Source organism: Ammodytes marinus (assembly GCF_949987685.1).
Source record: "Ammodytes marinus genome assembly, chromosome: 12".
Taxonomy (NCBI): domain Eukaryota; kingdom Metazoa; phylum Chordata; class Actinopteri; order Uranoscopiformes; family Ammodytidae; genus Ammodytes; species Ammodytes marinus.
In genome coordinates this window covers 24,632,599-24,660,065 of record NC_137216.1, presented here as the reverse complement: position 1 = coordinate 24,660,065, position 27,467 = coordinate 24,632,599, and the positions used below count along the sequence as shown (strand labels likewise).

General features: G+C 38.0%; 2 protein-coding genes across 8 annotated transcripts; both read left to right on the top strand.

Moving 5' to 3' along the window:
• The first annotated feature begins 1,995 nt into the window (after nt 1-1,995).
• Nucleotides 1,996-13,805, top strand: LOC307258373 (interleukin-1 receptor type 1-like). 3 transcript variants are annotated; one of them, XM_080037894.1, is made up of 12 exons: nt 1,996-2,107; nt 6,220-6,297; nt 7,231-7,477; nt 7,601-7,793; nt 8,466-8,637; nt 8,946-9,008; nt 9,287-9,398; nt 9,854-10,008; nt 10,342-10,485; nt 11,441-11,608; nt 12,255-12,535; nt 12,659-13,805. In XM_080037894.1, the coding sequence occupies exons 2-12, from the start codon at nt 6,222-6,224 to the stop codon at nt 12,941-12,943; spliced, it is 1,896 nt and encodes a 631-aa protein (XP_079894020.1). In that variant the 5' UTR covers nt 1,996-2,107; nt 6,220-6,221; the 3' UTR covers nt 12,944-13,805. The 3 variants fall into 3 exon arrangements, with proteins under 3 accessions (XP_079894020.1, XP_079894021.1, XP_079894019.1); XM_080037895.1 differs by lacking the exon at nt 1,996-2,107 and adding an exon at nt 4,300-4,353 and having other exon boundaries at nt 9,857-10,008; XM_080037893.1 differs by lacking the exon at nt 1,996-2,107 and adding an exon at nt 4,300-4,353.
• Nucleotides 13,806-14,667: 862 nt separating this feature from the next.
• Nucleotides 14,668-27,467, top strand: LOC307258372 (interleukin-1 receptor type 1-like). Of its 5 annotated transcripts, XM_080037889.1 has the most exons (14): nt 14,668-14,838; nt 15,842-16,012; nt 19,049-19,114; nt 20,443-20,520; nt 21,299-21,551; nt 21,822-22,014; nt 22,132-22,303; nt 22,610-22,672; nt 22,764-22,899; nt 23,219-23,373; nt 23,992-24,135; nt 24,958-25,125; nt 25,363-25,643; nt 26,475-27,467. In XM_080037889.1, the coding sequence occupies exons 4-14, from the start codon at nt 20,445-20,447 to the stop codon at nt 26,757-26,759; spliced, it is 1,926 nt and encodes a 641-aa protein (XP_079894015.1). In that variant the 5' UTR covers nt 14,668-14,838; nt 15,842-16,012; nt 19,049-19,114; nt 20,443-20,444; the 3' UTR covers nt 26,760-27,467. The 5 variants fall into 5 exon arrangements, with proteins under 5 accessions (XP_079894015.1, XP_079894017.1, XP_079894018.1 ...); XM_080037891.1 differs by lacking the exon at nt 19,049-19,114 and having other exon boundaries at nt 15,842-15,909; XM_080037892.1 differs by lacking the exon at nt 19,049-19,114 and having other exon boundaries at nt 21,299-21,428.

Sequence of the window (27,467 nt, the reverse complement as noted above, 5' to 3'; positions counted from 1 at the left end):
CTCTGCTAGTGTACATACTCCCTCTAGAAACAGACATTATTCAAAGTGTTTGCTGTTACAAAAAATGTGTATTTCAAGGCACTGTACAGGTGCATAAAAAAAAGCATCAATCAATGAAAATTGTTTTGTTTCTGGAATAATTCAAAGAGTGACACTTTCATATATTCTAGATTCATTACACATAAAGTGAAATTAATCTGGAATGACATTTCTGTATTATAATTTTTTTTAAATGGTTTTATGTTATATTCTTATAGTTTGAGATACTCCATTTTTTATTCCATGAGCTGCAAACTATAATTCTCAACATTTTTAAAAGGATTTTTTTTTTACTTGTGTAATGAAAATAGAATATATGAACGTTTCACTTATTGAATGGACTTTTTGATGATATTCCAATTTTGTTTTAGATCCACCTGTATGGATGTTATGTTGCACCATGACACAATTTGGTGTTATACACTTATTTTACAAGGATTCAGGGTTTTTTACATGCTGTTGCCCACTCTCCATTTTTTAATCCTCAACTGAGAATTACAGGACTTTTTGGTCACTTTTTGATGATATTGTATAGGCTAATGTGTAAATGACATGCATTTTGTTTATTTATACAGTTGCAAAACTTTTCTTTCATGCATTTATCCGAGTAAATGTGGCAGAAATATCCTGCTAAAATGTTAAAACGATTCACTGAATGATGCCAAACAAAGTTACACCAGAAATTCTACAACATGGTCGAATTCAGTTAATGGTCATACAATGGCAGAAATTGTCATTCAAACACTCCGTGGAAGAGTGAAAAAATATACAACCACTGTACTACTTAATAGAATTGAATGCAATCCAATAATCAATCTCAGAAATACAGAATAGAGATAGACAGAAATGACTGTAGTAATAATTAATACATAATTGCATGTATTTACTGTATATCTCAAGTTGCTTCTGTGTGCAGCCACAAGAGGTCTCAGCACGACAATGTTTTAACTTTTTGAACACTAGTTCACAAGTTATATTGAGTCGCATGTACAAATTTGTGGACAAGCACACACGTTCGACACGATTTCAATATTTATTTTTGCTCTGTGGTAGAAAAACATACAACACAAGCCTTCAGAAACTCCCCAAGGTTAAACTGGGATTTCTGAACATTTTATGGGCTAACTTACACCCAACATGCTTACAAGCCTGTCACCACTGTTTAACCACAAAGGAGTTTCCATGGGCTGTGGGGAATAAAAGCAGTACCTTCTCCCCAGGATGTGTGGTATAACTGCCGAGTTGTGGTTGTGAATGTAGTTCACATATTATTCAGTGCATCCTGTTTAAAAATGTCATTTAATCAGTTGACTGGATAGTTGAATTTATGTGTATTTCTCTTGGGGATTCCACCTTCCAGGGGGAAATCCAAGGTGTGATTGATCTTTAGGAAGAATTACCATTGGGTCAGTATACATTTTAAATGATCGGAACCTAAAATGGGTCCCTGTAAATGTAATGCTCCAGTTTAGTGTTTTGGTTCCATAAGTTGTTGAAATGTTGAGAGTGCAGTCATATCAAATGGTCGGTCAGATAACGTGTAGGTAATTTGCATTATTATAGAATTTTCTGAAATAAAAGCAACATTTTCATACAACTTTCACAAAAGGTCATCGAAATCTTTGTTACTTTGAATTCCATAGCAATATTTTCTTTTAGTGGTTGAGAAAGAAAATGAAAAACACACAGGCAGTCATATCCTATAAAAATACTTGTCTTTTTTTGTTTTTACAAACGTGGTTATGATCTTTATTTAAATGAAATTGTTGTAATGAATCAACTTTTTTTTCAATCATGTTGTTACTGTTGATTATTTTGATAAGGTATAGGGGAAGGTTTTGCTGATGGTTAAGCATTGTGGTGAATAGCAAAGGAAGGTGAACACAGGTTGAAAAAGGTGCAATCCCCACCCATTCTTCATCCTCTTCTTTCGTCCCATACAGGGGGTGGACTGAACTGTTCAGTCATTTGCTGAGCTGTTTGGTCGGTGAGGTTTCCTCTGCTATAATATTTAATCAATTTCATCCTTCCTCCATCACTTCGGTTTCTTAGTTTGACCTTCTCCAAGGTAAGTCAATATATTGTAATTACTTTTGCTGAAGACACACTTTAGCTTCTTCACAATTTCTTATTTTTGCAAACTGAGCTACGGAAGGCAAATACAACCATCTGTCCCAAATAAAGCTAGCTACCTTACTTACCTTATTAGAAATATGAAGGCAACTCAAGCTTCAAAGAACACACAGAAGTGTTTTAACCACAAAAGGAGACACATTTTCTCACAAATTTACCTAAAATCGTTGGCCTTGAATTGAAATTTCAAAAAGAAGAAAACACAAATCCAAAACATTTTGGGCAGTTGCTCTGTGTGCGCTCTTCAAGTCAAATATGTTAAACAAAACATGCAGATTCCCTTTCTGCAATTGTTTTGACTGTTAAAGCTATGCAAATGTTTTCTACAAAAGTGTTAAGAGCACTTTATAAGCTACTGTAATAAACCTTGCCTCTGGGTTAGAGGAGATAGAGAGCACCTCAACAGTTATGAAAGGAAACAAAACGAGGAGGACACTGAAGAATACCAATCAATTATCTTTATTGAACAACATGTAGGAGACACGGGACGGGAACACATGTGGAAGAGCCTTTAGGTTAGACCCTCTTTTCTGGTGACACTTCTCGGGCATTAAGGGCATTAGCCACCCACACAAACCCCCAGCAACAGGGCACGGCACACAAATGCTGCTATGCAGCCACCCACACAAACCCCCAGCAACAGGGCACGGCACACAAATGCTGCTATGCAGCCACACCAAACCCCTTAGGGCACTGCACATCAAACCTGCACTGCAACCCACTACACGGCAACCCGTGGCGTCAGAGCCCCCCTGTGCGCACTGGACGAGTCGTTACCCCTACTATTTCCCCCACTAGGTCCCCTGTACTGCCGCGTCTAATTAAAATACAATTAATTAACAAAGCTATAAACACACAATACAAAAATATATATCTATATCTAAAAGCTACTTAACTCTCCCAGGAGTTGAGACCTCCCCCTCCCCCCCTCGGGGTCTGGGCTTTGGCGCTGGCCCGGATTGGCTGACGTGCACGGCTCCGGTCCAACGCAGCGAGGCAGCTCCACAAACAGCAGGAGGAGAGCCTCTACACAAATTGGAGAGCGGCTTGAGCACTCCTAAATGATCCCCACCCTATCAGTAACTCGCCCTCAATACTGGAACCTCTCCCTAACTCTATTGCTATCTTCACCGCCGGCAACCCTAGCGGCATGCGAACGGCACCACCCCCCAGGCCCGAGTGCATTCGGCTTAGAATTGGTCTTGGTTGGGCACAAGCCCTGTAACATCCAGTCCGCTCCCCAACAACACTGATTGTCATCTGTCTGGCCTTTTTCTAACCTCCTTCTTCCCAAACCCACTCCCTTCAGCTGCATCGCATCATCCTAATTACCTAATTAACAACCACTCTGTGGCTCACTCTCTGATCACAGCCCATGGTTCACTACACTACATTTATTTTTTCACATCCTACATGCTAAGCCGCAGGACAGGTAGTGAAGCCTACATCGAATTCATGTGGCTCATGCTCTCAGAAGTGACCACATTTTCTGAGAGAGTGTGAACGGAAAATAAAGGTTTGCCACGCTGTATTTTGATACCAATGGGTTTCATCGATGACCTAATTCAAAGCTAAAGTTGGATTAGCTATCACAAGCATTAGAAGGAGGACATACTGTTAACCACTAGGCCTACTCTAAACTTAGTAGCCTACACTTTACTTATTATTAAGCAGTTTGTTAAATAGTTGAATTAGTTTTGACAGGTCAGTGAACTAAACTTATTGTTGACAAAAGTGTTTCACATCATTAAAAATTGCTTCATATTGTATACTGTCTTTACAGTAGCCTACATCTGTCAGTGATAGGACTACTGGTCATACGGGATCAGCACCATTAACAACAGGAAAAAAAATGGTAGTAAATGCATAGGGCCTAGGCCTATATATAAATGTCAGTAGGTAGCATCTCACCACAAAACCACAATGGACAGACATGTTTAATTGTTTCACTTCAAACTGGGGTGTGCGATATTGACAACAATACTCAACTGATCAAGTCACGCAACACATTAATTGTGTTCAGTAACAGTTATTATTTTTATATCGACAGAGCTGAGGCTACTGTATATGAATGCTTACCCTCCTTAAAAAACAGCCCGATCCGGTCCGGCTAGTAGCCTAGTTTCACTTTCGCTGAACGCCTGTGAGCTCACGGACTCGTGCCGACAGATGTAGAGATCGGTGAGTTAAAAACAAAACTCTAAAATAAAGCTTTCTCTACCTCTCTCGCTCTCTTTTTCTTTCTGTCCATCTCCTCTGTCTTCACTGCAAACTCCCTCAGATAATGTCAGCTTATACTAAAAATGTATTGCCTGCCCGGTCGTCCCTTCACTCGCAGTGTTTTGTTTGTTTTTTCAACAATGAGCGATGTAGCCTATTCGATATTGTAACTACACACAACAAATAATATATTATCTTAGACGATGCATATCGCACACCCCCCTACTCAAACTAAAAACAAAACAAAACAGTCATCACTCATCACACTAGTCGTTTTCTCGTTTTCTGCTGTAGGAAGGGTAACTCGTTTAACTCGTTGTCCAAATTTGCTTCAACCTACTTAGTCCAAGAGAAAACTGATGATACAAACTACTATTTAAATCATATTTCCAACATTATATCTGGGGTGTCCTCACTGAGGGGCAGACATCCAATGTCATCAAGTAACACACTGCATTGGCCCATAAAAAATGTGCATGCACTCATTACTTTTTATTAGCCTATGTCACTGGCATCATTTTGATAGGACTATCCAACAGCAGCTTGTTATATTGATTACAATGATTGCTGCCAAAATGTCTTAGTAATATCGCTGTAGTGTTTTGGAGTCTGATAGGCCTTTAGTCTCTTGAATCTATTAATGTGTTATTATCAGTATCTTAAACAACATACCTCTAACAATGCAGGCATTAGTAAAGACAATGTAATGTAATGGAGGTTATAAATACTTACAATGGTAAAAAAATAAAATAATAATACACAGTCAACAAAAAAAATAGCACTTAAAATGTTGAAGTGTTGCCCTGCATAAACAGTGAAAAGTTGTTTAATAGGCAAGAATTGGCTGGTTCCAGCTACATTTAGCCTCTTTAACATAATTCTGACTTGACAACACAGGGCATTGGTTGACCAAATCAAAAGTATAATCGTGACACCTAAAAAATTACTTGTGATTTCAGCATTAATTCAAAAGCTAAACTACTAATTCCATCGGCTGGTAATTTTTCGCTGTTCACAAGGCAACATTGTATTCAACCGTTTTCTCAAGGCAAGTCAATTTGAATGAAGAAAAACTTCCAACCAAAAACCCTGTGCCCTTAGATTACAACTTTTGGGGCAAATCTGTCTTGACAGTAAAAAGAAGACAGGGATCTAAAAGTTGTGAGCTGCAAAAGCTGGTGGTGAGAGTCAAACCACAGCACTTGCAGAACATCACATTCAACAAACCCTTCTAAACCGCCAGTGCACCTCCATATAAACATCTTTATTTCCATCTATGTGAATGCAGCAGTTCGTTTTCCTGTAGCAAGATGGAGAGATAAAGATTCTGCGGTTTACACACACGTCTTTTCACCGCATCAGTTCCATGTATTTTGCCGCTACCGTTTTCTTGTAAAGGTGGTTTTCTGCACAGACAGCACAGACTCTACAAAGCGTTTTCTGGTCTATTTCCCCCCAAGCATCTGGTTTTTAATGTTTGCCCCAAGAGACCATCTTCATATAAATACATTTCTAAAAAATATTTTGATATTGTGTCAAGGAATGCTAGGCCTCATTCCAGTACCAAAGGATGTCACGAAGGTCAGAGGTTTCCAAATAATTTACTCAACAACAACAACAGCAACTGCAGTAAACAGTATGTGTCAGGGAAAGAGATAGAGGAAGGGGGAGAGAGGGGAGGGGACAAGCAGAGAGACGAAGATAAATAATATTTTTTTCAGTTTTTCAGTAAATTGTTTGATTTTTGGCTATTATTGTAACTTTTTGACATTAGCGTTTTCAACCTGATTTGTCATCTAACTCTTGTTTTTACATGTTTTTTTTCAGCAATGGGCCTGTGTTCAACTCTCGGAAGCCTTCTGTTTTTCCTTGGATTATATGGGATCTGTACAGGATTCGAAAAGGGTGAGTTGCACTGCTTTCTCAAATAATTATCTTCTACTAGAGCTCTGGTCTCTCTTTAAATTCCATATATTTGTGCTAGGTCTGAGTCTAAGATATAGCCTACCTTCAGTACAAAAGCATTGTGCTGCCCCCTCATGGCCAGTCTCACACTGATGTCTGACAATTCTTGGGGGAGGATCAAAGACTGCCAGACTGTTCCGCTGTGACTAGAACTTGACCAACCATCAACGTTTATTTCAGTCACCATATATCTCAAACAGATTTTGATAAGATCACAGTGGTCATTTGAGGTTACCCGCCCCGATTCTTACAGAGCAAGACACTGAACTTTTCAAAGTTACTGTTCAGACTTTCAGATATATTTAACTATGGCATCATTACTAAAATGTCTAAAGATTTAGATCATATACTTTATTATGGTGTAAAAAAATAAATCAGAAGTTTTCTAAGAGGTGTATGACAGAACAAAACTAGACTGACTGATACTTTTAGCTTCTTCTGTCTTGAAAAAAAAAACTATCAGCATGGAAATCTACTGGAAATCAGTTGATGTCCTCTGGCTAGCTCCAAATGCCTGAGCTGCTGGTCGCAGGCCAGAAAAGAAAGTCCAAAGAAGAAGCAAACATTTTTTGCTTACTAACATTTACAGTATTCTAAGGATTAATATTATTGCCCTAATCCATGAAAGTAAAAATATGTCTGAGACCAAATAAAGATAGTATGTTTAAAAGTATAGACCATAATCTTGAAGAGGTTATTTCTCCCGCATCACTTTAAAGTTAGGTAAAGCACATTGAGTTTGTGATTAAATATGCTATAAATTATATTGCAGCAAAATCCCACATTTGATGTTGACAGGTTTGTTTGGAGCTCAATCAACATTGATTGGCTGAATAAATTATAAATCTGTTGTCATTTATGTATTTGTTGCAGAGAACTGTACACACAGCAAGGTCCAGTTTGTTTTCTCTGTTCCCGGGGATATTGCTATGCTGAATAGCACCCTGGTGTCTCCAGACGTCTTCAACTACACAAGTGTCCCTTACAACATCACCTGGTACGACTCAAAGATGGGACACGAGATGAGCAACCAGACTGGACAAATACTGCTTCATGCGGAGACTCTGTGGTTTCTCAACGTAACACAGGATGACGATGGGGAATATGTGAGCATCGTGAGGTACAGTGTTTGGTGGCTTCAGTAGAAAATTGAAAATGTATACACAATACAATGAATATTTGAGGTAGGTACGTCAAACAGGAACAGAAAATTCAAAATTCAAACTTATTTTCTCGCTTACAGGACTCCCCTTCGGTGCTACATGCAGTCCACCAAACTGACAGTGGACTCACCCGTTGCCGGAGAGTGTGGGAAACCAAGGAAGGCTTCTCAACAACTTTCAAAAGGAATATCTGACATCCTGTCCTGCCCTCTGACCGACTATATCAAAAAACTGGATAGTTACATCATCAACTTCTCCATTAAGTGGTACAAAGTGAGTTTTAGGTCTTGCTGAGCAATGATATCAAACATTAATTCACCTATTACGTTTACTCAAGGTGTTGTTGAGTAGTTCTGCTGGGCCAGAACTATACAGACAAAACAATCTGGGGTCTGTCGGTTTGCCTGAAATTGGGTTAGTTAGTGCCCATAGACAATTCACAGAACCATCATTTATTTCAGAGAAGACAGTTTTAAAGAATCTTGAATTAAGCAAAACGTTTCACTTTATTCATTAAAAATGAGATACAACATTGTTAAACAACTATGAAAAAGCCATTTTACTATTATACGTAATTAATACTTGTGAATTTTTCTAAGGCATAGTGGCACTGCTTCAACGAGCTCTATTTTTGTTGAAAAATTAACTCAAGTTTGACTTTCTACAGTTGGTTGTCTTTTCTTTTCTCGTTTCAGCATGGTGGTCATCCCTACTCATTCTTACTACCTAGCTATTCTGTTGAATACAAAGGAATACAATTTACTTTTGTTAACAACTTTTTATTTTTTTGTTTGTTCATCTAACTTAGTGAAATATAACATTGCAAGTATAGTATGAGTTGTTCCTGATAGTAGAGAAAGTCTTATTTCTTTCCCAGGCAAAGTCGAGATATCAATTGGTATATTTTTTCAAAAAGGCTGACTGATGTTTTCTTTCCTCATAAAGGGCTGTGACCCCATAGTGGATGGGACAGAAAGGTATACCTACAAGGATGAAACCAAACTGCATATTGACGGGGTGGAACCTCAAGATAACAGCTCATACACCTGTACTTTGACCTTCACTCTCGGTGGTATTACAGGATCTGTTTCAGAAACCATCGATGCACAGGTCATAGGTGAGAACAACGATAAGAACTTGAGTGTGCTTTTGAGAGGCTTTCTGCTGTTTGTCCACAAATGTGTGTCCAACAGTTGAATACACTTCACAATGATTTCTAAAATCACCCACATTACAAGCCATAACTAGTGAGAAACACAAAAGCTACAACAAAGGTTACAGCAGGCTGACAAGAGGTGGAAATCATTCCCATGACCCTTAACAACAGAGAAACTGCAAAGAGAGCTACTGTTTATGGACAGTATATGTGCATGATTAGACAACCTGAACCTCTGTTACTGTATTTAATTTAGTCTGTCTTTTCAGAGAAGTACTGTTTGGCTCCACAAGTGCGTGAACCAGCAAATGAAATAATCAAGAAAGAGATAGGTGAGTCCCTAAGAAATATGTTGTGCTCCAGTTGAAATGTATTATTGAAACTGATTCAAGGCTTTGTTCAGAAAGATATTTACATTGTGTCGAAAAACAAACATGTTTGCAGAAACAATGCTGTTTTACATTGATAACATACATCTGCTGTTTGTTGGGCTGTTTTGAAAAACTTGTGCGCACGTAACGCGTTTGGTGTGGGGGGCGCACCTTTAACCTTATATTTAGTTTTATAGAATAAGATAAAATTGTTTTGTTTGCTTTTTTTGCATGTTTAGGCTCCAGTTTCAGCATGCGGTGCCTGGTGTTTGTACCGTGTGTTGGGATGAAGCCCTCGATTACTATCGATTGGTCTATCGACCCTTCTGATCGTGTCTCCATTTCAAAACGGTCAGCAGCACCCTTACCTTTCCTTTTTATTTGTTTCGTTTTACCTGCTGCTTTTGGGGCATGACAAGTAAAAAAAATATGAAAGTTTATATCAGGTGCCTGTGTTACAAAAACTCAAAGACATATTTCACAGATTTCTTGTTATATGCATAAGTATTGCAGAAATCACTGTGATTACCTTATCTGCACAAATAATTATCACTGCCATATTTTAAAGTAGCCTAGTGAAGAATTTCCCATCGCAGCATGAATGCTTTGTGAAATGATTATCTTAAAGAGGCCACAAGGCTGTGAAGATGTGCAGACCTGATCATGATAGTCAGTGATTTTGATATTTAAAGTAACCCTTTCAGATAAAATGTAGAATAATACTTGAACATAAGCACTAAATAAGGTAAAAAAGATAGATAACGATGCATAACGTCTCCTTTCTCTGATCTGTCTGTTCTCAACAGTAGGTGGCGCGAGGATGTTCCTATTAGAGGTGTATGGTTGGAGAGACTGCTGACGATTTCTGAGCTGAGGGATGAGGATTTCCATACCAACTACACTTGTGAAGTGTCCAGTGACCGGGGAAATCCTCGGGGATATTTTACTTTGCTTCCAACAGGTAAAGAGAGTAAGCCAGCCAAAAGAAAAGTCTATACCCAAAAAAAACACATCGGCACATTATTTGTTCAACAAATCCTTAATTAACAAACCATCATAGAATACTAAGAAAACCATATTATAAACCAAATTCACATTTGAAAAGGTGATCTAATTTTTGTTTTACAAATTACTTTAATAATTTAATATTTCTACAAGTGTTGCCTGGTACGAAAAACACCAGCACAGAGTTAAGGTTGACACTTCCCTACCAAATCAAAAAAAAGACAATTATATTAGAGGCAAACTCTTGGTGAAGTTTTATGTCTGATATGTCTGATATTCATCCCTACAGATCCTAACTACATGCTTCACATTGGATTCCTGCTTGGTGGTGTGATGGTTCTCTTTATTACCAGTGTCATCATCTACTACCGTTTTAAGGTTGACATTGTGCTGTGGTACAGGAGAGTTTTTCCAGACTTCTATACAGAAACAGGTACTATTTAACATCAAGTGTGTAATTATGTGTTCTTGATTTTATACAGTATACAACATAATGATAACGTTAGCTCATTGTTGTGAAATTTATTCTGATCATACCTTGAACATAGCCTCTTTCTCTGTCATTAAATCGTGTTCATAGCATCTCTTTCATTTCCGAGCTCACCCTGTTTTTTTGTGACAAACCTTTACATTTTATCAGCTAGTTCCTGTATAGTTATTTGACCATTTAATCTCCTGTGTGCTTCATTAAACTTTAGAACAATGTTGAACTGAACTATGATTCTTGTCAATTTGTCCTCTGAACACTCGTCATTGGTTTCACAAACAATCATGAACTGACTGTTCACAACACTCACCAATACAATACTATGAACCCAGGTGTCCACAGTAAGAAAAAACAAGGGGGGAAAGTATGCCTACAGTATTTCTGCAGGATGCTGTAATGTCATCTGCTTATTATGCAACAGAAACACTTTTTAACATGCAGGACTGTTAACATTTTGTCTAAAGCAACTAGCAAAATGCATTCAAAATGAAGGTTATGAAGTTAGGGATGAAAGAAATTAATTCTGTGTTTAACACAACAAAGGAAAACCTCCATGCTTTAACAGATTAACAGATAAACCGTAACGGAAATCCCTGTCTTGCCGAGGCCATTTGAAATGTTGGGAAAGAAGTGCATAAGTCGCACAAAAAAAGAGCACTGAGTAATTCATCCCTATATTGCAGTTAAATAAAATGTTAATTTGAACTTTTTAGTGAAGTCTCATCTAGAATGGATTTGGCCACATCTCAAGAAGAAAAGTCCAATATATCCAACTGCAGTCAAATCTCCATGTTTGTGTATACATACTTGGCCAATAAAGCTGATTCTTATCATTACCTACAACTGAGCCAAAGAATCCTACTGACAATGCCCCTAATTATTATTGTTTTCCCTGTGTCAGATTTGGATGGGAAGCTCTATGATGCCTATGTGGCATACCCACAGCCCTCTGCCATCGGATACAGCAAGGAAGCGGAGGAGTTTGCCCTTCATACACTGCCTCATGTGTTGGAAAAGGCCTGCGGCTACAAACTCTTCATAGCAGGCCGGGACTGCCTTCCTGGGAAGGGTAAGTCACCACTACATGGTGGGGACAGCATTGCATTACTAGCCCCAGATACACATGTGTGCACAGTCGAGAAAAAGACTATCTGTTTTTTTTGTACTACTGTAAGTTTCTAATGGAAGTTCATATACAGACGGACTGTTACATTACGACACTTTAGCCGATACACCATGAGCGCCTTCCAATCTATTTGACTTCTATCCCCTCAGAAAAAAGCAGCGTATATTTGAACAGTTCTTATATGTCTACAGGCTGGTTTTAAAAAGTGAATTTACAATATTGTAAAAAAAATAAAACAATATACAACATATCAGAAGAACGAGACAACAAGAGAGTGATGTTGCCTTTTCCAGTAATATTAAAAAATCACATAAATTACCCGAGAAAGATTAAAAGGTAAGTCCAATGTTTTGTGAAATGTGTTTTTCTGTTTAATTGTCCTGGTTCTCATATTGAACCCCACTAAAATGAATCCTGGATTCACCATTGGGGGAACCAGAACAACACGTCAAGAACCACTGGTCAAAATGATAGTACTACAAAGGTACTAATGATCACTTTCTGTGTAGCTACATTGAGCTGACCAATTATAATGCTTGTGTTTTCCTAACTTGAGTTGACTACGTCTTTCTACGTTTCCTCCCTGCAGCCATTGTGGACTCAGTGGAAGAGAACATACAGGCCAGTCGCCGCCTCCTTCTGCTCTACACCGCCTCCACTTTCATCAGCCAAAGACACTCAAGCAGCACTAGTAACAATAATAACCACATCTCTAAGAGTAATGATATCAGCAATACCAGTGAAATAAAGACCACAGACAGCAGTAACAACATGAGTTTTGATGGAAGTGAAGAAGTATATTCAGACGAAAGGCAGCAGTTGGAGTGTGTGGCAGCAATGCACAGAACACTGCTGGAAGGATCTCTCAAGGTGAGGAAACGAGATTAACATATCAATGTAGTTCAAATGTCTTTAGTTTAATTTCAGTGATTCTTAGTTTGTTGTCACGTGCTCAAAGTCAACCCTGATTCTAATTTGAGCGCTGCTTTACAGGTGCTTCTGGTTGAGTTAGAAGAGATCACCCCAGCTCAGATGGCTCTCTTCCCAGAATCAGTGCGTCACCTGAGGAAGAAGCAGGGTGCTGTGTGTTGGTGGAAGAACTTGAGGACAAAACAAAGGTGGAGGACATGTATGAAGGAGGAGAAAGGTGGAAATGACACACAGTTCTCGCCCTCCCTCTCCCCTTCCACAAGGTTTTGGAAGGAGATGAGGTATCATATGCCAGTGAGGGGCAAGAGGGCTGTGTACCCTGAGAAAACTGCCCTTCTGAACCTATAATGAGGCTGTGGTATTTGTTTGTGTCAACTACTGGACCAAAACATAGCTGTTTTTCATTGCTAATGTGTATGCTACAGAATCACCTCAAACAAAGACATTACAGAAATACTACATTGCGGCACACGCGTTGCGGCACATGCTTCGATTCAAGGTTACAGCATAGGTGCATCAAAACGTGCCCTTACTACAAATTAATATGGACAAGTACAGTTTTCATGTTGCTTCTAATAGTGTAACTTAGAAGCACATAAGTAAAAGGTCCACAATAGTACCATGGACAGCATGAACTAAAGGCTGAATTACTAATCCAGAAAAAAATGTGAGATGCTTTGCTCAAAGAAACAACGAAGCTAGCTCACACTTGATGTACAGATCATTACTGTGTCTGTGAACTGACATTCACTGGCATGTGGACGTTGAAGAATAATGTGAACAAAGGACTGATCAAAACACATTATCAAATGTTGCTGTGAAATATATTATGTACAGTATTATGACCAAAAGTGTAAATTTGCAAATACCTATGTAGCCTACCTATGATATATTCTGAACCCAAGCAGCAAACTGTGAGCTTCATATTAAATATGCTGCCATCTATTTAATGTTATTTAACAGACATCGTTTAAGGACAACTAACATTGTTCTGTTCTCCACTGAGACTTAAAGGGATTCGCTAAAATACTAACATAGCTAGCTTACACTTGATGTGAAGATCATAACAGTGGCTGGGGCCATTCTGAGTTTGCCTGCATGAGTGCATTAACTTACATTCTCCCCTGGCGGTGCACACTTTAAGCCAGCACTGAAGAAAATGTGAAAAGGATTGATGAAACTAAATTATCAAATGTAACTGTAAAATGTACATGTGTACAGTGTGACCAAAAGTTACATTTGTAAATACATTGGTCCCTACAGTATCTACTGTTAATACTCTTCCAACTGTGAGTTTCATATTAAATGTGCTCCCATCTATTTAATGTTATTGAAGAGCAACAGCCATTGTTAAAGCACTCAGGAAGGACGAGGACATTGTTCTGTTCTCCTCTGAGACTTAAAGGGTTGAAGGGAAGAAACCCGATAGTTTTGTTATATGATGTAATTTAACATAACATACTAACTTTATCATTTATACACAGTGCAAAAAGGTTCAATGCAAAAAAAAAATAACCAGAGTACCACAGAGGCCCAGACAAACAACGCAGCAACGCATCCATCCATATTTTTATACGGCAAAGAGATTTTTATTTAATTTTTTATCTTGGTTGCTTTTCATTATTCCTCACAACCACAAGAGGTCTCTGCGGAACAATTTCAAACTGAGCCCACAATGACACCAAAATATAGGGTTGAAGAACGGCAGAAATCTGAAAGAACAGTATTTTAAGTGGTACTATTGAAATGTGAATTGTGTCCTTTAAAAGGCCTACTATGTAGCAATTTCCTTTAAAAATACAAACATAATCCCATAATCAATGATCTCATATGCCCACTGCAATGTGTGGTGGGGTGTCTTTGCTTAACTCTATACTTTGTTCTTGTCCTAAAAACAAGAACAAAGCAGAAAATGCTGCCTGCCTAGAATGCCTTCAAAAAAGCAAATGTTATCAAGTGCTGTGTAAGAGAAGCTGCGTATGAATCATCTTAACAGCATGATCCAGGCTGCTCTCCTCCCAGTTATTGCTCAACACGTTAGGACACACAATGGCTTTCATAAGATCCCTGAAAAAGGAAATTGCAACATGTGCCGAAGTTCTCAACAAAAGCAGAAGCCACGCTGGAGAAGACACGTCCGAGGTTAGCTTTTAGGTTTTTTTAAGAAGATGTTTTTACAGGATTTTCATGTGACCTGAGGGGGCTGTTGCCTTTACGGGAGGACTATAAAACACTTCAGGCGGGTGAGTGCTCTGTCTTGAAGAACATTAACTAATCGAGGGACAATTGTAATACTGTGTATGCTCAAACTCTCTGTGACGTCACTACAGGACTGCCTACTCCACAACTGCACTCTGTTCAGTTCAAGATCAATATTGAGTGCAATGTCAACCAAACCATGTTTTTTCTATTTCTTCAGAGCACACTCAATGTGTCAGGATTTCTGGTACTTAAAGGTGGGGTATGTGGTTTCTGATTGGTCAAAATTAACATGAGCGGTACACTTTGACGAATCAGAGCGAGGCTCCGATTCTAAAAAAGAAAAAAAAAATGATTCTCTGTTCTTATTGGCTGTTGGGACTGTCAACTGTTCAAATCTCTATCCCAACTGCTATTTTCTCCCCAAATTCTCCACCCCAGCTTTAAGCTTCAGATGTTTCTCAGGGGTGGAATGGAAAGGTGGAATAACAGAACTTTACAGTATAAACTATGTCATGTTTTCAATTACATCGTATTTTCCACTTCCAAATATTTGTCCGAATATTTAACTTACAAAGCCTACGAGCAGATATCTACGCCTCATTAGAAGTGAAGGCTCCCTGGAGATTTATTTAAAATAAAATTAAAAACATGTTATAAGTTAAGATTTCCACGCCAAACACACAAACACACATGAATTATTTAAGTATGCATTATTCATCCCCAAAAACGCTACCTTCACTAAAGCGTAATGTAAATCCCAAATTGCTGTAGTTTGTTGTGAAGCTGACAGTGTTAGGAGAAACTTTCAACTCGTTTTAACTAGTCTTCTTGATTCCTCCATCCAACGGTAAAGCCCAGGTTTGGCTGAAGATTGCATTTTGCTTTTACATTGTTTTTTTTTAAGACTATTATTTTGGCTTTTATTGATGATCACTACACCACGAGCGCCCCCTTTTACATCGTTTTTTTGGAAGAACTGTGCTTGGTCAGACAGAAAATGAGTTGAGAGGTGCATCTAAACAATCTCCCTCCCTCTCCCTCTAGTTCCATGGAGGTCGGGTACAGCTGTTGAGTCATTGGCTGAGCTGCATGGTCAAGACTCCACTCTTTGCGTAAGGGTCAGATGTGTGAGGGTTCCTGCGTTTGCTCTGCTGTGTTGTGTAGAGAATTACATACCTCCTGTCTATTCAGTGCCTCTGTTTCGCTTCCCCTGAGGTGAGTCAATATATTATGCACACTTTTGCCTATATAAGGACACTGAAGGATTTTCCAATTTGATTTGATTTGATCTGATTTTTATATATAGAATCAGTATCAGAAAAAAGGTTAATTGCTAAGTAAGTTTTCACATAAAGGAAATTTGCCTTGGTGTGGTGTAAACAATAACTAAAAAATAAGATTAAGTACTGAAAAGTCAACACCTAGATACAGAAAAGAAAGAAATCACAATACAATTATTGTGTTAGAGTGAAGTATGAAGTATAAAGAATATGTGCAATGTACAGATGTGACAGATGTGTATGTTAATGAAATATGTAGTGTTTATGAGAGGGAGAAAAGTTATAGCATTACTGATAGCCCTTATCCTGCAGAACCATTATAAATGTACCTTAAATCAGTGGCTTGGCGTTGAAATCAATTATTACACAAAATCCATATCTTCCAATTTAATTTAATGGAGGGATTCATTTGGGTGTATTTTGTTGTTCAATGTTGGTCTGCACTCTTTATGTCAAAGATCTGTATAAAACATGTGGCTTTTCCTCCTGTTTTACTATGGGAAATGTGCAATGTTTCTTTACTACAATAGTGTACACAGCATGTTATAATTGCATTTTATACATCCTGCACATTGGAGCAAGGCACCCATGATTACCCAGAAATAAGTAATTACATTTTACAAGCTTTGAAATGAAAATAAATATAAGCACACTGTGTTTGTTAGACTTTGGTACCTGTGGGTTTTATTGATTACTAAATTATTGCACAAGAATTAGAATTACCTAATTCTGTCACTGCATCTGCTTTTCTAAACTTATTGATGTTACTTTATACAGCCTATTGAGTTGTAAAAACAGCCCACTGCACAGTACAGTGTGCTGCTGCACCTACCTTTGCACAATTACTTGTTGGAGGATATTTCCAACTATATATCTGAGCTCTGTTTCCCCTTTTCTAATTTAGGGGCTGCAATTTGTCATTTATATTAGATTCCCATGTTGTTTTATTCCTAATCAATCAAACAGAGTAATATGTATCGCTGTGTCTTGCTGCTAACATTTCCGGTGCTTTTTAAAAGTGGGTCTTTTATTTAAAAGTTATCTTCTCAGACATGGTTAAAAATATACTAGTCTAGAGGCAAACTATGAGAATCAGATGCAGTGTGCTTCTAATGGCCAACTAGTGTCCTTTCATCGATAGGAAGAATCCCAGCCTGATAATGCTGTTTTACTGCTTTAGACCTAAATGTCAGAACGGGGTTTCTATTCTCCATCATTATTTAGGATCACATCCTCTTCCACTTGAGAAAAAAACCTGCTTTTTGCTTAGCTTGGCACTTCTCCATCACTCTTAGAACATACATTGCACCAACATAGTGGAAATTGGCCCCCATTTCCCAAAAGCATCTCATACTGTAGTTGAACTTTGTCAAATTTTAGGTTAGCAAGGCTCATTTTAGTATTAAAGAGTTAATTGACAAAAGAATTTGGAGGGAAGATATTTTATATATAATACGAATATCTTTGTGATTAAGATTAATGATTAGAATTTGTTTTTATAAGTCTCCAGTTTGTAATGGACCATTTCTTTACAAAACAGCAGACCTAAATTAGTATTTTTATTAATAATAAATAACATTGCAGCACTTAAGTTCAACATTTATTACATTACATTATTACGTTTTCACAAACTATACTGCCAAAATGTCTTTTTTGGCTTGTTTGCCTCCTGATAATTTTGTGTTGTTTTGTCACTTGTTTAGGATGAAATGTTCAGGACAGCGAGGGTCATGTTTGTCTTGTCAGTGAATCATGATTGGAATTTGTTTGTATATGATGACTCATACCCGAGTAGAAGCTCAGTGGGCTGCATTCAACCATTAAGACCAAATCACTGCTATTGTTGCTTCCCACTTGCCAGTTTACTTTAAATTGTGAGGATTAGCGAGTTTTTACTTTGCATTGCTGTACCATTAGTTTGCTTCAAATTTGCAGTTTTTGTTTTCATACTTATTACATTGGATTAAATTCTACAGTGACAGTAAAAGCAACAGTGAAATGTTCTTAACGTATATATTTAATTACCAATATAACATGCGGTTGACATTTAAAACATTGACTCCATGTTGTTAATCAACCATTCTAGATGTTGATGTTATCACAACCTTGGATCTGTAGTTACTCCTCGGGTTGTGTTGCAACCACTGTCCCACAAACAGATGGACAAAGTTCGCACGACTGAGCAGATTTGTAAGCCAATGCACCCAACTACCACTTAACTGAAGGCAAACAGAGCTAAATGGACACTTGTTCTTTTATGTCAGTTTTTTTTACAATGAGTTCAAACATTGCAAACATGTGTTCAGTTAGTTAGGCCTTTCTGGGTTAACAACATATCACTACACCAAATGAATCCATAATTATAAACTGTATTTTAAAAACCAAAAATATTGTGTTGGAGATGATTGGCAGACTATCTAAAATGTGCATCAGTTGAATCTTTAAGAAACATACAATTTAGATTTGGCAGTCTTACCTTCCTACTTAGGCTTCCTCTCTCTGCAGAGGATAGAAGCATTGGTCATTACATTTATATTATGTTTTGTAACACAGCATCAGCAACTGATAGAATTGGAAAGTTCTGAATTAACAAGTTGGAAAATACTTTTTTGAATGCACTATCAATTGTGGTCTCTGAGGATATAGGCAGTCTTGTGTCTGGGGTTAAAATAGGTCCAGTCTGGCCTTCAGTAACTGACAGACACACCTTTGAAATGTGGAAACAGCCAACTACAAGCTGACAGAGGATATCCGTCCTTGATGTGATGGCCTTGTCTTCTTACAATAATATAACTTAACTCTTAAAAAAGAACATGGTACTTAAACTTCACACAATTGCAATTATCCTCATATTCAAATAGCAATGTCAGTGTTTATGTTAAAGAAGCAGACTTCACTATAAAACAAAAAAGCCCTAGATCAACACTAGAATCATGGCAGTGCAACCTCTTCACCTTTTTTGTTTTAACAGCGTCCTGCCAGGAAGCCAAATTTCCATGAACTTTTATCTGCAGTTGGAATCGTGTGGCTAAAAAAGGTGCTGTATGTTTTACAGATTGTAAAGCCCACTGGGCAATATAAGGTAAATTGACTCAACTTGACAGTAATATGCAGAGTAGGTTACTGGTAATATGTGGATGTAAAGTTAAGATAAAGGGCTGTAAAATAAAATAAAGGAAATATAAAAAATGACAGGCTACTCGTAGCCACAACTGGTATACAGTATTTTTTATAAAGGTTGTAAGCATGGTACTGACTACATTGAAAGTAAAATGAACTAACAAAATACGTAATTGTCATCAAACCCTTGGTAAATAAAAGAAAAAACACACAACACTGTCAGAATCCATGCTAAACCTCTTATAGAACCAACCAGCAACATGTATCTCTCCTCCATGTGACTCAGTCAGTTCAGTTCAACTCAGCGTCTGGGGTATTACTCCCACATCTCTGGCTGTACCACGTGCGGAAATGGCTGAGTTCTTCCCACGCTCCTCTCTGCCGGTCCAGGCTTGTCCGAGAGTAAAACTATGCTGGCTAAGTGCTCCTAAGACTCAGGATCCCGTAACCACTTCCAGACACAGGGGTTATGTGAACTAAAATAATCTGCAACAACATGCAACTTTCAATTTAATTTGAGAGTCATTTGAATACTGTTTAATTTGTCATGGATTATTCATTTTTTGATATTTCTAGGCCCATACAGTCTCAAATGCTTTAATTTAGTTTTTGTTTGTTATATTTCATTGGTATTGAAACAACTAGTACATTATTCAGTTACTCATTAAACAAAACAACTAGTGGCTACACATTTGATTTGTTTTAAAGAGGCACACTATTGCTGGTTCCAGCTATGGAACTCTACCTGGAAATTGTCATGTTTAGGACTGTTATTCAAACCAAACCAGCTTAATAATAAATTAACAAGCAAGGCTGAGACTGGCGTTGAGCAGTGTTTCAGGAATGCTGGGCCTCTTTCCAGTTCCAAAGCGTTACGCAGCATTTCGTCAGAAGTTTCCACACAACTGACTACTAAAGACCAGAATGTTTGGGAGAGAGAGGTACAGGGATGTTTGAAGAGAGTAGAAGAGAAATGCAAAGCGATGAAGAGGCAGCTATACTTCAAGAAATGTTAGACACTTTAAAGTTTGTCCTAAAGGGGAAAGGAAAGTAATTTTGCTGACTATCGCTCGGTTTTTGAAGCCTCTTATGACCTGTCAATGTCACTGCTGGACAGAAGATTTCCAGTAAGTTATTAGCTGTTTGTCACGATTCCAGGTTGTTGTTGTAGCTTTTTCCCTAGTAGTAACTTCATCCTGGCTTGTCATATAAGGTTTTTCTAACTCTATTTTCTGTGTTTTTCAGCAATGGGCCTGAGTTCAACAGTGGGAGGCCTTCTGTTTTATCTCTGCCTGGATGGGATCTATACAGGATTGGTACAGGGTAAGCTAAATAAATACTATAATAAATAAATAATTAAATATCTTCTATTTATATTTATATTTATGTGCATACATAGCACCTGACTACAGTCCGTAACAAAGTAGTTTGTCTCCCTGTTGTGGCCAGTGGTGTAACTGCAGAAACTTGTGTAGTCATTGTCTATCTTAAAGTTTCTGATAGAGACTGATTTCCAGCTATTGATAGGAAATGCAAGACTGTCAGGCTGATGTTGTAATCGCACTGTGGAGCTTATTTGGTTAAGTTCAATTCAGTCTGAAGTCCATGAAGCAGGCTTCTAAGCAGAAGGATGGTTACTGGCTAAAATTCTTAACAGTCATGGCCATGGTATTAGAAGGTGAACAACCTACAAAGTTGGGAAACTCCATAAAGCAGAAATCAGGCTCAGAAAAGTTTTGTTGCTAAAAAAGTACATTACCAATGAAGTTTTATTTGTTTATATTCTTTTGGAGCACAGACCTTTCTGGGAGGACTGTTCTAGCTGCTCTACAAATAGTTGGTGAAGTGAACCTGAGTAATTGTACTGTGTAACAACCAGGTGTGACTGAGAAAGACATTGTGGAATAATTAAATCCTCTAAAAGATCATCCAACAATAAGAAAAGGTTTGCTGCAGACTAAGACTGACAAGTTGAACCAGCTGTGAACCGGCTCTAGAAACCAGCCCGGAACTGAAACCTGGTTCGCGTTGGTGAAAAATGGGTATCCTCGTTGAATTGCTGAATAAATGATAAAACTGTTGTCCATTGTATGTGTTGCAGAGAACTGTACCAACTACAGGCTCCAGTTTGGCAGGGTTTTCTCTGTTCCTGGGAATATGGCTATGCTGAATAGCACCCTGGTGTCTCCAGATGTCTTCAACTACACAAGTGTCCCTTACAACATCACTTGGTACGACTCAAAGACGGGGCGAGAAATTAACAACCAGACCGGTCGAATCCTGGTGCAAAGGGAAACTCTATGGTTTCTTAACATAACACTGGACGATGATGGGGAATATGTGAGCATCCTGAGGTACGGTGGAATTAGAAGAAAATATACATTTCAACAGGAGCTGCCGGGATGCGCTTGAGCAAGGCAGTGAACAGAAAAGTTTAAATATCTTTTCTCAGATTATTAAAAAACAAAATATTTATACAGTTTCTGCTGTCTTTCACAGAAGTTTTAAAATGTGCTTTGAGGAGTTTCATGAAGTGCATGTTCAAATTTACTTTGAATTAGTGAAAATATTGGCAAGGGTTTCTTTGTGTGACAGTGAACAAAAATCTCTCAAATGTTCAACAGGACTCCCTCTTGGTGTTACATGCAGTCCACCAAGCTGGTAGTGGATCTACCAGTTGTTGGAGAATGTGGAAGGCCAAGGAGGGTTGGTCAAACACTTACAAATGGAGTGACAGACAACCTGTTCTGCCCTCTTAAAGACTATATAATTAAGCTGGACAGCTACAACATCACTTCCTCCATCAAGTGGTACAGAGTGAGTTATGCGAAATTGTTTTTCAGAACTGATATAAAATATTTATTAACGTGAGCGTAATTGTAAGCATTATCATTGTCAAAAAGGCTGACTTTAATGTTTCCTATCCTCATAAAGGGCTGTGACCCCATAGTAGATGGGACTGACAGGTATACCTACAGGGGTAAAACCAAATTGAAGATTGACAAAGTGGAACCTCAAAATAAAAACTTTTACACCTGTACCTTGACCTTCACTCTCGGTGGTATTACAGGATCTGTTTCAGAAACCATCGATGCACAGGTCAAAGGTGAGAACAAAGATAAGAACTTGGATGTGACTACATAAATGACTTCATGTTGCTTGTCTACAACATGTATTTCCCACAGTGGAATATCCTTCAATTTTCTAAATCACCAACATCACAAGCAATAACTAGTGAGAAACACAAAAGTTACAGCAAAGATAACAGCAGGCTGACTAGAGTTGGAAATCATTCCCATGACCCTTAACAACAGAGAAACTGCAAAGAGAGCTACTGTTTATTGACAGTATATGTGCATGATTAGACAACCTGAACCTCTGTTACTGTATTTAATTGGGTCTGTCTTTTCAGAGGAGTACTCTTTGGCACCACAAGTGCGTGAACCAGCAAATGAAATAATCAAGGCACCTATAGGTGAGTCCCTGTCTGCAAAATGTTCTAAAAAATATGTTGACAGATGCAATTGTATTTAGTATAATTTATGTTATTGTTTCTGCATGTTAAGGCTCCAATTTCAGCAAGGAGTGCCTGGTGTTTGTACCTTGTGTTGGGAATCCCTGGATTGATATAGTTTGGTTGGTGAGAGACAATTTTATTCTCAATACCGACCCTTCTGATCGTGTCTACACTTCAAAGCAACGGTCAGCACCCTTTGCTTTTATCTTTTTTGTTTGCCCTACTGCTTTTGGTGTATGAAAAATATGAATGTTTATGAAATCTACTAAAATCACATTAAAATTGCAGAATTATAGCATGTTAAATTTAGTTTGAACAGAGATTTTTATCTTCTTTAATAAAGTGAAAAGGATCTCTCCCTTGATATTTTAGAATTTTCCCATGGTAGCATGCATGGTAGACTGAAAAGTTGATCATTTTGAGCTAGTTTCCTATTTATCTATATCGTTTTTTTAAACTCGTTTTTTTGCATGACCTTTTTTGTCATCCCCCTCTTTCAAATAGTTTGTGGCACCAGGATGTTCCTATTAAAGGTGTATGGTTGGAGAGACTGCTGATGATTTCTGAACTAAGGGAAGAGGATTTCCACCTCAACTACACTTGTAAAGCATACAGTGAGAGGGGTTTACCTCAGCGATATTTTACTCTGCTTCCAACAGGTAAAAACACAGATTAATGGAAATTCAATAGTCCAGACAAAAGACCAAATTGAAACCTTATATTGTTTGTATTATCCTAAAAATCCTTAGACACTTTGTTTTATATCATAGAAGGCTAAGAAAACCAACGCATGTTAATATCTGAGAAGTTGTAACCACTGAATTTGGGCATGTTTGCTTTAAACATTGTATTAATGATTTAACTTTTAAATTTTTGTCTGTTACAAAAATGACCAGTAGAGGGTGTACGTTTACACTTTACCTTCACCTTCAATAGTCAGTCACAGTTGAGGCAAATTCATGGTAAATACAAAGTTGTGTATAATCGAAGACGACCACAGACCCATGACCATAGTAAAAGACACCACTGTAAAATGGCTGTAAAAAAGAAGACGGTATATAATTTTCACAAACGATCTGAAATATACATTGTTTATATGCTATTCATGTGTCTGGAGAGTCAGGCAGCTTAACCAATTGAACAGCCAGAGCTGTAATAACTTAGATTTAGAATTATTGAGTGACCATCACATAACACAGTACCACCCAGTTCACTGAACACAGTGGAATCACAGCCTAAAATGTTATGTCTTGTATGTCTGATATTCATCTCTACAGATCCTAACTTCATGCTTCACATTGGATTCCTGCTTGGTGGTGTGATGGTTCTCTTTATTACCAGTGTCATCATCTACTACCGTTTTAAATTTGACATTGTGCTGTGGTACAGGAGAGCATTTCCAGTCTTCTATACAGATAAAGGTAATTTGTAGGGTGTTCTTTATTATATACTGTATGCAATGAATTGATAATGTCAGCTCACAAAGAAAAAACCCTTATAGTAAACCGACTACAATCCAAGATGGAAAAACCCACTGTGATGCTATGACCTTGCAACAGACAATGATTCTAAGCTCTACATTATACCTGACTGAATGTGTCAACAGTAACAAAAAGGAAACACACTAACCACAAGACTGCCTGCAGTATTTCTGATGAAATGTCATCTGTTGATTTTGCAAGAGTAAAGATTTTAACAGTCAGGACTTTCATATTTTGACTAAAGAGCATTGGTATGAAGTCTTCAAAATCTGACTTTAAGGTTATGAGGATAGTAAAGAAAAAGTCTGCATTTCACTCTTGGTTAATTAACCAAGACAATGTGGGCAGATAATCCAAAGAAAAAGCAAATGGTCTTGCATTAAAATGTTTATTACGTGTATTTTGGCCACACCTCAAGGATAAAGTCCCATTTGTTAGGACTTGTGCCATTTAAGTATGAGGTCAACACTGACTCAATATATTTAAATGTATGTCAGCTGTCTGCCTATATCAGATTGATAGTTTGTCACAACAAATACTTTTTTATAAATAGTTTTTTTAAATGACCATGAAAGAGTTGCATCTCTGTACTTGAGAATGAGAATAAACCACTGTACACACGTAGACTTATTGACTTCATACTTTTTTCTAGAATAACTTGAGACCTGTATTTCAGATCCTGAGGTTTAATGCCTTTTTTGTCTGGGGAGCAACCACCACTGAAAATAGCCTTAATAAGATCTTCTTTGTTTCCTGTGTCAGATTTGGATGGAAAGCTCTATGATGCCTATGTGGCATACCCACAGCCCTCTGCCATCGGATACAGCAAGGAAGCAGAGGACTTTGCATTTCACACACTGCCTCAAGTGTTGGAAAAGGCCTGTGGCTACAAACTCTTCATAGCAGGCCGTGACTGCCTTCCTGGGAAAGGTAAGTCACCTACACGGTGGAGACAGCATTGCATTACTGGCCCCAGATACAGTGGTGACAAAAATCTACTGACGAGATAAAGACCATCTGTTTTTTTTTACTGTAACTCTGATAAGCCTTTGAAATATTAAAAGTAAGAATGAAGAGTTGCTATTTGGCTGATATTGGCATTTAGTCTTTAATTCTGTAAATAATTATAAACTTCACTATGGCTCCTACTCTGTTTCCTCCCTGCAGCCGTTGTGGACTCAGTGGAAGAGAACATACAGGCCAGTCGCCGCCTCCTTCTGCTCTACACCGCCTCCACTTTCATCAGCAAAAGACACTCAAGCAGCACTAGTAACAATAATAACAACATCTCTAAGAGTAATGATATCAGCGATACCAGTGAAATAAAGACCACAGACAGCAGTAACAACATGAGTTTTGATGGAAGTGAAGAAGTATATTCAGACGAAAGGCAGCAGTTGGAGTGTGTGGCAGCAATGCACAGAACACTGCTGGAAGGATCTCTCAAGGTGAGGAAACAAGATTAAATTGTATCTCTACAAAATACCAAATGCTTGCAGCTGCAGAACTAATGTGGAGTTATAAATGATTTTTTTTTACAAGCAGCATTACATTTACTTTATGGTTTCAACACACTACCATTCCAGCAGCAATATGCATTAATTAAATATTGGGTATATGCTTATACAGAGTCTGATTTATTCTTTACCTAACTGTTTGTTTGTATTAAAGCTGGGGTATGTGATTTCTGATTGGTCAAAATTAACATGAGCGGTACACTTTGACCAATCAGAGCGAGGCTCCGATTCTAAAAAAGAAAAAAAAAGAAAGAAATCCGATCCTCTGTTCTTATTGGCTGTTGGGGCTGTCCATTCACTTTGGCACCGACGTTGTTGGTGTAGAGCGTGTCAGGGAGGGACCATAGAGAGGGACCAAAGAGAACAAGTGGAGCAGTTGAGGTATTTGGATTCAAATCTCTATCCCAACTGCTATTTTCTCCCCAAATTCTCCACCCCAGCTTTACTGATTAAATATGTTTCTGATAAATTGAAATAACAGCAGTATCCCTATTGACTATTGGCTTCCTTGATATGACAATCTCACCAACAGGTCAGCCAACAACTTTAGATGGACATACAATATATACGTAGATCATAGATACAGTTCTGTCAGTTTGATCTGCCCAAAAGTTGCCAGAAAAAAAAGAGAACCATGTGGGATGATTCAGTGATGGTTTTATCAATGCAGTTCAAATGTCTTTAGTTCCATTTCAGTGATTCTTAGTTTGTTGTCACGTGCTCAAAGTCAACCCTGATTCTAATTTGAGCGCTGCTTTACAGGTGCTTCTGGTTGAGTTAGAAGAGATCACCCCAGCTCAGATGGCTCTCTTCCCAGAGTCAGTGCGTCACCTGAGGAAGAAGCAGGGTGCTGTGTGTTGGTGGAAGAACTTGAGGACAAAACAAAGGTGGAGGACATGTATGAAGGAGGAGAACGGTGGAAATGACACACAGTTCTCGCCCTCCCTCTCCCCTTCCACAAGGTTTTGGAAGGAGATGAGATATCATATGCCAGTGAGGGGCAAGAGGGCTGTGTACCCTGAGAAAACTGCCCTTCTTAACCTATGAAAAAAATAAAAAATAAATGTAAAAAATTGTATATATTGTATATACAGTATGTATATATATATATTTAAAGGGTAAATATGGTGCATCATATTGTATGAATATTTGTATTTATATATATATATATAGATATGTTGATTGTTGATATGTCTGAAATAAATTGAATCAATCAATCAAAAAAAATATGATTGGGTAATGGGGATGGGATATGCCAGCTGTTGGGATGCTATAATGTATTCTAGAGAATCCCTGAGGTACAAGCTCCGGGTCAAGGTTACAGCACAGGTGCAAACAACAATGCTCTTAGTATAAATGTACCTTAACAAGTTCATTTTCCCTTTAGCTTCTAATAATGAATCTTCTAAAGAAGCACATTTCTGAGAGTAAGAGGTCAATAATTGCACCATGCACAGCTTGTACTAAAAATCCAGAAAACTTGGATGATGCTTTGGCCAAAGACATAACTAAGCTAGTTCACATTTGATATGAAGATCAAGGGGGCCATCCTGGGATTGCCTGAATCAGTCAATGAACAAACATTCACTGGCATGAGGACACTGAAGAATAATGTGGATAAAGCAGAACTTATCAAGAGGAAATTATCAAAGTGAACTGTAAAATGTACATATGTACGAGGGAAAGTGTAATTATGTAAATAAAGTACCTACAGTATCATAAAAACTCAAGCAGGAAAAAGTGATATCCATATCA

Excerpts from the sequence above, each read along its gene's own strand:
- LOC307258372 (XM_080037891.1), top strand. The coding sequence starts at position 20,445 with ATGGGCCTGAGTTCAACAGTGGGAGGCCTTCTGTTTTATCTCTGCCTG. Across the intron at positions 22,900-23,218 it reads GTCTACACTTCAAAGCAACG|TTTGTGGCACCAGGATGTTC; the intron begins GTCAGCACCCTT and ends TCTTTCAAATAG. Across the intron at positions 25,126-25,362 it reads TGACTGCCTTCCTGGGAAAG|CCGTTGTGGACTCAGTGGAA; the intron begins GTAAGTCACCTA and ends TCCTCCCTGCAG.
- LOC307258373 (XM_080037894.1), top strand. The coding sequence starts at position 6,222 with ATGGGCCTGTGTTCAACTCTCGGAAGCCTTCTGTTTTTCCTTGGATTA. Across the intron at positions 6,298-7,230 it reads CTGTACAGGATTCGAAAAGG|AGAACTGTACACACAGCAAG; the intron begins GTGAGTTGCACT and ends TATTTGTTGCAG. Across the intron at positions 12,536-12,658 it reads TGCTGGAAGGATCTCTCAAG|GTGCTTCTGGTTGAGTTAGA; the intron begins GTGAGGAAACGA and ends GCTGCTTTACAG.